The sequence below is a fragment of the Cucurbita moschata genome, unplaced genomic scaffold, assembly GCF_002738365.1.
Source record: "Cucurbita moschata cultivar Rifu unplaced genomic scaffold, Cmos_1.0 Cmo_Scf00028, whole genome shotgun sequence".
In the NCBI taxonomy this organism is placed as follows: Eukaryota; Viridiplantae; Streptophyta; class Magnoliopsida; order Cucurbitales; family Cucurbitaceae; genus Cucurbita; species Cucurbita moschata.
In genome coordinates this window covers 1,376,450-1,385,239 of record NW_019268544.1, presented here as the reverse complement: position 1 = coordinate 1,385,239, position 8,790 = coordinate 1,376,450, and the positions used below count along the sequence as shown (strand labels likewise).

The window sequence follows — 8,790 nt, the reverse complement described above, 5'->3', positions numbered from 1 at the left end:
TACAAAGTGTGGAAACCTCTCGCTAGCATACTCATTTTAAAAAATCATGAGGCTGATTGCAATACGTAACAGGCCAAAGCGGATAATATCTGCTAGCGGTGGATTTAGACTATTACAGATGTTATCAAAGTCAAACATCGGACGGTGTGCCAGCGTCAGCGGATAATATCTGTTAGCCGTGGATTTAGACTATTACAAATGTTATCAAAGTCAGACATCGGACGGTGTGCCAGCAAGGATGCTGGGCTTCCAAGGAAGATGGATCGGATAATATTTGCTAGCGGTGAATTTAGACTAGTACAAATGTTATTAAAGTCAGACATCGGATAGTGTGCCAGCAAGGACGCTGGGCTTCTAAGGGAGGTGGATTGTGAGATCTCACATCGATTAAAGAGGGAACGAAATAGAATTTAGACTATTACAAATGTTATTAAAGTCAGACATCGGATAGTGTGCCAGCAAGGACGCTGGGCTTCTAAGGGAGGTGGATTGTGAGATCTCACATCGATTAAAGAGGGAACGAAATATTGTGAGGACACTAGGTTTCCAAGGGAGGTGGATTGTGAGATCTCACGTTGATTAAAGAGGGGAACAAAATATTTCTTATAAGGGTGTGGAAACCTCTCCGTAGCAGACACGTTTTAAAAAATCGTGAGACTGACGACTACATAGCAGACAATATCTATTAGTGGTGGGTTTGGACTGTTACAAAAATTCTAAACTGAGAAGTAAATATGAGATATGCTTAGGTTAATGGAGTGGTTAAAACAAGACATGTTTTTTAGTATTTTTGAATAGTTTCTTCTAATATAATCTCCCTTATCGAACACAACACAGATTGTACATCTATAACATAAGTCATGACCGATCGTGCAAGAGTCGATTACTAAAATACTTATAAAACTCTTACCATCGAGAATATTTAGTTAATCAATATCTATTATTAGCGACCAAATGGAGAACCAACTATACATATGAACTCTATAGAAATTATTACTATATAATGACAAATATTAATTTTAAAGACATGATTATTACTATGTTTTTTGCATCCATGTCTGTAACTACGAAGCACAAGAACATGAAAGATTATAGATAGGGCGATCATCCGAGTGCCCATATATATGAGTATATGCATCATGATTATGATCATACTCAATCATTATATTCTTAAGTTATATATGAGACATGACGTTCATATCAAATGATACTCAATCACCAACTTTGGTGATGTCTTATTCAATGATTTCACATGAATTTTGGTATATAGAAAAAACGTTGATTTTGGAACTGAAATGTCTTCAAAATAATTGTGATGAATCAATTGGTACAATCGAACAACTATTTTTCGATGCATTTTCATACCTAATCCATCCGTCTATGTTATTAAACCAACACTTGATTTGCCCGCTACTTGTTTCATATCTTTAATTTGTGCTACATATCTTAACTACGTGTCAATAACCATCGATCATTCCTCGCTCTACCGTTTAATTCGAACTAAGGCTATCCAAAAAACGCGCCAAATTGGGAGCGACCATCGCATTTCGACACCCCCCATTGCAAGGGGCGCCAAATTTCATCAGCTTCCGGTTCCTCTTTCCTTCTCCAATTTAGCCCTAAAATTTCTCCTGCGATTACTCACTTGATTGTTCAAAATTCGGAGCAGGACGAAGAAATAAAGAGTGGAACGCTTCAAATCAACTGGCTCGACTCAAAGTCAGTGCTCACCCTAGACCTTCATCCACTTTCATCTCTCCTTGCAACCGGCGGGGCTGATTTCGTTATCAAGGTCTGCATTCTGTTTCCCTCGTCGCTTCTGATTTTGATTTTTTTATGAAATTAGGTTAGCCATCTTCAATTTTCAGTTGTTTCCAACTTAGGCTTTCAAGGGACATGTTCTGAGTATTTAGATTTGAGTGGTTGGTTGAATATTTAGCCATGGGCTAACTGTTCCTCTTGATTATTGAATTCTGTGGAAGGACAGAATAAAGCCCCTGGTTCTGCTGTTAATAGATAGCCTTCGCTTCTCACATTCTGGTATGTAAAAATATTTCTGGATCTCTCAACATTAGGTTTAGTGTTATGAAGCTGAGTACATTTGGTGAATTTTCTGGTAATAATTTTGGTACTTTCTTTGGTCAATATTTTGTATCATTATTAAGCTATAATTTCATTTCACCGCAATTTAGGATCTGCATTTTTGGTAACAGCGGTGCTAATATCCACCACACTTTGATGATGCCCACGCCTTTTGAAATTGTAACGCCCACAAGTTTTCAAATCTAAAAGGAGTAGATTGCCTTTTAAAATTCGAAGTGTGAGGAGAATCGAAAAGAGATCTGATCTGTATCACACCCTTTAAGCTTCATCTTTAAGACGTCATTTTTGTTACAAATGCAAAACCTGGCCAACCCGAGACAGAGCTCATTCCACCAGGTTGTACAGCTTTGAAGAAAGTTGGGGGTCCAGCCATGTTGTAACAGCCTAAGTCCACCGCTGGTAGATATTGTCCTCTTTGGATTTTTCCTTTCGAGCTTCCCCTCAAGGTTTTTAAAATGCGTGTACTAGTGAGAGGTTTTCACATTCGTATAAAGAATGGTTCGTTCTCCTCCCCAACTGATGTGGGATCTCACATATGCTTTTTAAAATCTAGAAGGAGTAGATCACTATTTAAAATTCTCGAGTAGGAGGAAAGTTGAAAAATGATCTGATGTTATTCTAAGAAGTCTATTTAACTTTGTAGCATATAGAGCTCTACTTTCCAACATTTGAAATTTGTGAATTCTGTAAAAGGAGGACCTTCTTTCATGTAAGAGCATGTAAAATTAATCACCCTTACTTTGGGGAATTTTTTTGTTATTAAAAAACAATTTCATTGATGTATGAAATTCACAAAAGGAAGGTAAATCCATGATGATTACAAAACACTTTTCAAGTTGGTTAAAAGGGAGACACAGGTATAAGAAGCAAATAGATTGACAAGTCACATCAAGAAATAGCAATGGTAAATAACAAGATCAAAGAGAATTCCATGAAGCTGCTCTTTTTCCCTAAAATCTCTTCGATGATGGTAGTACTTCTGCTGATTGCAGATGTTTGTTTTTAAGTACATGTTTGTTTTTAAGTACATGTTTGAGCCAGTAACTAAATCCTGGGAGATTTAAGTTCATCTTAGTTTTCATTTCCTGCAGGAGGTGAGCTGATCATATGGAAATTGCACCATTTGGAAAGTGGCCAGACTTGGAAGGTCCTGGAGACGTTATTGCAAGGCTTATAAATTTTTTAAAATTTTTTATTTCAACTTGTTTTGGTGACTCAATAAAATGATGCTCTTTTCATATTATCAGGTCAGATTTACATTTGCTCATTTCCTGTCATGTTTTCTCGAAGTAGTTGTTTGTCTTTCATCTTTCAATAATTTGTTCTTCATAGTTTATTTCTAAATGATATAGATGATAGAACATGCACAATGACTAATCAGAATACAAGTTCAACAGATGCAGTGATTATAAACGAGGATCAAAATAGGAAAGCAGAAGCAGAAGTGAAACAAAAAGAAAATAAAAGCGTTGAAAAACCAGATAACACAGTGGTTGAAAAAATAGCTGAGAGGAAAGGACATGAAATGGAAAAGAAAACAAGTAAACACAGGTACATAAGCTCTTCAAGCCACTCTGTTGCCAGCAAGCCAGCCAAAAGGAGCATTACACCCATGGTTATTGATTCAAGAGAGAGGTACATTACCTACTGTATATTATCTTCGTCGTGACAGATTTTGCTAAATTTTTAAATGCATTTTGTTGCAGTGCTGGATCAAATGTTGGTCACTAATATAATCGAAAATCAAAATGATAACTTTTTAAACGAGTGGTGTATCATCCTTGATTTTATTTTCCTGGTGAATATTCTAATGATATTGGGAAGAGTTGTATGATATTATTATTCAGTTTTCACTTTTTGTTTTGGATTGCATGCTTCCCAATGACTTCTATCAATTTTGTCTAATAGATTCGTACTGAAAACTAAAAATTTGTGTTAACTTGCAAACTTGTGAACCCAACAGGAATAAAAGAGTTTGAGTTGACATGACGATGAGGTTATATGTAGGCCCAAGTGTGTTGGACCAGATGATTTGTTGGGTTGTGTCACAAAGGTCACATGAATTGACAAGACCCATTGGCACAGCTTGCAACTTGGCTGGACTTGCAGGTAAGAAACTAGGATAACTCAATGCTCAACATAGCTTATAATTCAAAATTAGGTTGATACAATATAAATATGTATATGTTTATTAGTTAATGATAAAAGTAATTTAATTGGAATTTTGTTTTGATATATCTACTTTGATAGCTTCCTATTTTGGTAATATACTTTCGGTTTTGGTCCACTTGACTTCTTTTACTTTTCAAAATCTCAAAATTCATATTTTTAAAATCGTGAAGCTGACGATTATATGTAACCGGTTAAAGTTGACAACATCCGATAGGTTTGGGCTATTAGATATTGAGAATGAGAGTTTAAGTTATAATGGAGGTTTGATAATATATTTATATGAGCATTGATTTAGGGTTTTCCTCCCTTTGTTTTGAATAGGGTTATGAGAAAGTCACCTCGTGTTAAACCCAGAGCTGCAGATAGAGCAACACTTCTGGTACCGCAAGGCAGCTGTCTCAAAGTCTGTATTATCTATGAGTAGCTACCAAAGACCTAATGAATCTCAACCCATCAAACCTTCCACAAATTTCTTCTGAATCTGATTCCAAAACGAAACCCTAAAGATACACTCCACCAAATCAAAACCCAATCAGGTAATCAAACTTACTCGAAATTGAAAATGGAACACTCAAAATTAAAGGGTATAAAGATTATACCTGGGAGTATAAAGAGTGAGGTCACGATCTCCATTGGAGGAGGATGAAGAAAATGAGAAACCATGGTCAAGGTGAGCAAAAAAAAAAAAAACAATTTTGTTTTTTCTTTCTAATTTTGAATTTAACTTAACGAGGATCCAACGTCCGTTGGAGTTGAAGTGGGGAACGAATTATTCTTTATAGAATGTGGAAACTTCTCCCTAGCAGACATACTTCAAAATTGTGATGCTGATGGCGATATGTAACAGACTAAACTGGACAATATCTGTTAGCGGGATGAGCTTGAACTGTTACGAAAGTTATCAGAGTCAGACATTGTGCGGTGTGCTACAAATTTCACATCGGTTGAAGGGAAATAAAGCACTCGAATCCCTGATAGAAATAAATTGTGAGATCCCATATTAATTGGAGATACGAAATAAGAGGGTAACAAAAGGAGAACAAACAAAACACTTCGAAGCAAACCACGGGGCGGTTCGTCCTATTCAGATATTCACGAAATCTCACATTAACATTAAATGAGGGAAAGAAGCGTTATTTATACAAGAAGGTGGACAAAGATTCAAACATTCAAAATGTATTAGATCATGATACATATATTAAGTAATAGAATTATATTAAAAAATAAAAAATAAACACACATACAAAGCATTCTATTAAATTAAGAACATAAAAACATAAAAAGTTAATTATTCGAAGCTTCAAGTTCCACAAGTTCTCAATCTAGAAGAAGTAAAATAACTGAAAGGATAAAAGAGTCATTAAATCTCTTAAAAAAACACATCAACAAACCATCTAAAAAGAAGAACAACAAAAGCAAAAGCCGAAAACAAAAACCCAATTCAATTATGATCACCATTTCACCAACCAAGAGCATCCAGAATCCCCAAAACCACTCTGCAAATACGCTTCAGCCCTTCTTCCCTCCGGCCAAGCTTCGCCGGATAAGCCACCGTCGGGAACCCTTTAAACCCATCATGACAAACATTGGCATAGTCCGCCGCCGCAGACACATGCATATAAGCATAGTCGTAAGTCTCCTCAGCCAAGTCCTTCAGAGAGGCTCGAAGGGCTTCCGCTGCAAATCCATACTTTTCGGAGCATTGTCTTAAGAGCTTCGTTCTGTTGTTGTTGGCAGCGGCACCGGCGGAGGTTGGGAGCTGGGTGGAGAGGTAGGTGGCGGTGGCGGTGGCGTTGGAGACACCGATGGAGACCATAATGGCAGCGAGACCCTTGGTGTCGGCGGTGAGGCTGGTGGGGTCGGATTTTAAGGATGACATGCAGAGGTCATAGTAAAGGGTGTTTCTGCATGTTTTCTGGATTAGGGTTTGATCGGCTGCCACAAATTTCGTGGTTTGGTGAAGAAAGATTGATGGGTTTGCAAGGAAGAGGAGAAATATGAGGAAATTCTTCATACCCATTTGGAATTTGGCTGAAAAATTCGATCTTTTTCTCAATTCAAGAGAGAGAAAGAGAGAGGACAATGAAGAAAGAACATGAAATTCTCTAGAAAAACAAATTCGAATGTTTCTTCAAAGGGAGAAGAATGAATTAACAAGGCCCAACGAGTAAGTAGTGAAGTGTTTATTGAGGAGAGAGAAAGAGAGAGAAAGAGAGAGAGAGGAGAGAGAAAGATTAAGAACAAAAGAGTATGAAGAATGTGAAGGTGATGATGATAAAAGTTCATATATGAATGAGAAGTGGGATACACCGTTTTTTAAATGGGATACAAACGAAAATATTCTATACTAATTAACCGAAGATAAAATGTACTACTAACCAACTCCTAACCCGACTTCAAGGCTCTCATAGAGATCGAATAGAAAATTGAGGATTCCATCCAATCAGGTTTCGATGTATTAATCCTTCTACCGATGAGTCAGTCTCTATTCTATAGTAGAGCAAGCACACAGTAAAGTATCAATCAAAATGTACACTCTATCTCTGCCAATCATTTACAGTCGAGCTGTTTCGTTCAGTATCTAACTGATTATAGTCATACAAGCTATATTCTACAAATATCTTTATATCTTAAATCGAATTTCATAATAAAAAGAAGAAAGGAAACAGAGAATCTAGTCTGAAAAATTGTTTTGATTCAGCAGATGGAAGCAGCTTTTGTGAAGAATTATAGGTACTTTACATAAAGCAAGAAGAAAAAGATAAGAAAAGAAATGATTTTGAAGGAAGAATGATTCGATTCTCTCAAACCCCATTTAATATAATAATAAGATGTTTGACTGTGAGGAAAGGAATTGATGTGGCTTAATTACCCTTTTGATTAATCAGATTATTATTTTGGAAGAAGACAGAGACAGAGACAGAGACAGAGACAGATACAGTGAGTCACGGGCCAAAGGGTATAAAGTGGCAATGGACAAAGACAAAATGCCATTTTTTGAAGGGTTTTTTTTGTTTGATTTTGGTACAATTGGCCTCCTCCATTTCTGCTATGGATTCTCTTTGTTTTCACTGTGTCTGTGTGTGTCTGTGTGGGGTAAATGTGCTTTTGATTGCCAATTATTGCATGCATGCACCCAAGTTTCTAAGGGCTGTCATCAATGGCGTTAGTGCTTTTGGATTGTGATATGCCCATATAATGGGTTCATTGTCTTTGTTCTCTAAAATCCTTTTCCAGTTTCAACCGCGAGCTAATTCTTAGGTAGCTTGATATCTACAACAGATAGTTCGAGAAGTTTTGAGTGAGCCGATCATTGTAACATTTAATATCTTGAGCGAGCCGATCAATGTAACCTCTAATGTCTTGAGTGTATGTTTCAAGAACAGATAGCTCGATGAGGCGATCATTGTGTGAGTCGTTTATTATAATGAAGACACTGAGTTCTGGATCGATTTACTTTTATTTCTCTTTTTTTTTTTGGAACAACAACAGCTCCTAATTGACAATAGTCTAATGTGTTACTCGAGATTTCCCTTCTCGCCAAATTGTTGAAACTTGTAAAAAATGGAAGTGCACATTGAACATTGAACATTGAACATTGTGCCTCTTGCATGCAAACCGAACCATATGAGCTACACCCCCATTGGTGGTCCAAAATAAATACATTTTTTCGAAGATTAAGGTAATTATATTTTTGTGTCTAACAAAAACCGAGAATGTTCAATCTATAAAAAAATGGAGGTGCGGGGAATCGAACCCCGTACCTCTCGCATGCGAAGCGAGCTCTCTACCATATGAGCTACACCCCCATTGGTGGTCCAAAATAAATACATTTTTTCGAAGATTAAGGTAATTATATTTTTTGTGTCTAAAAAAACGAGAATGTTAAATCTACAAAAATGGAGGTGCGGGGAATCGAACCCCGTACCTCTCGCATGCAAAGCGAGCGCTCTACCATATGAGCTACACCCCCATTGGTGGTTCAAAATAAATACATTTTTTCGAAGATTAAGGTAATTATATTTTTGTGTCTAAAAAAAACGAGAATGTTAAATCTAAAAAAATGGAGGTGCGGGGAATCGAACCCCGTACCTCTCGCATGCGAAGCGAGCGCTCTACCATATGAGCTACACCCCCATTGGTGGTCCAAAATAAATACATTTTTTCGAAGATTAAGGTAATTATATTTTTGTGTCTAAAAAAAACGAGAATGTTAAATCTAAAAAATGGAGGTGCGGGGAATCGAACCCCGTACCTCTCGCATGCGAAGCGAGCGCTCTACCATATGAGCTACACCCCCATTGGTGGTCCAAAATAAATACATTTTTTCGAAGATTAAGGTAATTATATTTTTGTGTCTAAAAAAAACGAGAATGTTAAATCTAAAAAATGGAGGTGCGGGGAATCGAACCCCGTACCTCTCGCATGCGAAGCGAGCGCTCTACCATATGAGCTACACCCCCATTAGTGGTCCAAAATAAATACATTTTTTCGAAGATTAAGGTAATTATATTT

At 36.9% G+C, this 8,790-nt stretch overlaps 1 protein-coding gene, 1 long non-coding RNA gene and 5 other non-coding genes across 7 annotated transcripts; 1 reads left to right on the top strand and 6 right to left on the bottom strand.

Moving 5' to 3' along the window:
- The first annotated feature begins 1,416 nt into the window (after positions 1-1,416).
- On the top strand, positions 1,417-5,266 carry LOC111463424. Its single transcript, XR_002713887.1, has 5 exons — positions 1,417-1,792; positions 3,195-3,350; positions 3,501-3,738; positions 4,067-4,212; positions 4,597-5,266. It is a non-coding gene; the product is annotated as an uncharacterized LOC111463424 (long non-coding RNA).
- A 235-nt stretch (positions 5,267-5,501) lies between these two features.
- On the bottom strand, positions 5,502-6,829 carry LOC111463098 (cell wall / vacuolar inhibitor of fructosidase 2-like). The gene has a single exon (XM_023106911.1). The coding sequence runs from the start codon at positions 6,293-6,295 to the stop codon at positions 5,735-5,737; it is 561 nt and encodes a 186-aa protein (XP_022962679.1). The 5' UTR covers positions 6,296-6,829; the 3' UTR covers positions 5,502-5,734.
- A 1,182-nt stretch (positions 6,830-8,011) lies between these two features.
- TRNAA-CGC lies at positions 8,012-8,084 on the bottom strand. Its single transcript has one exon. It is a non-coding gene; the product is annotated as a tRNA-Ala (tRNA).
- A 91-nt stretch (positions 8,085-8,175) lies between these two features.
- Positions 8,176-8,248, bottom strand: TRNAA-UGC. The gene has a single exon. It is a non-coding gene; the product is annotated as a tRNA-Ala (tRNA).
- A 91-nt stretch (positions 8,249-8,339) lies between these two features.
- On the bottom strand, positions 8,340-8,412 carry TRNAA-CGC. Its single transcript has one exon. It is a non-coding gene; the product is annotated as a tRNA-Ala (tRNA).
- A 90-nt stretch (positions 8,413-8,502) lies between these two features.
- Positions 8,503-8,575, bottom strand: TRNAA-CGC. The gene has a single exon. It is a non-coding gene; the product is annotated as a tRNA-Ala (tRNA).
- A 90-nt stretch (positions 8,576-8,665) lies between these two features.
- On the bottom strand, positions 8,666-8,738 carry TRNAA-CGC. Its single transcript has one exon. It is a non-coding gene; the product is annotated as a tRNA-Ala (tRNA).
- Between the last annotated feature and the right edge of the window lie 52 nt (positions 8,739-8,790).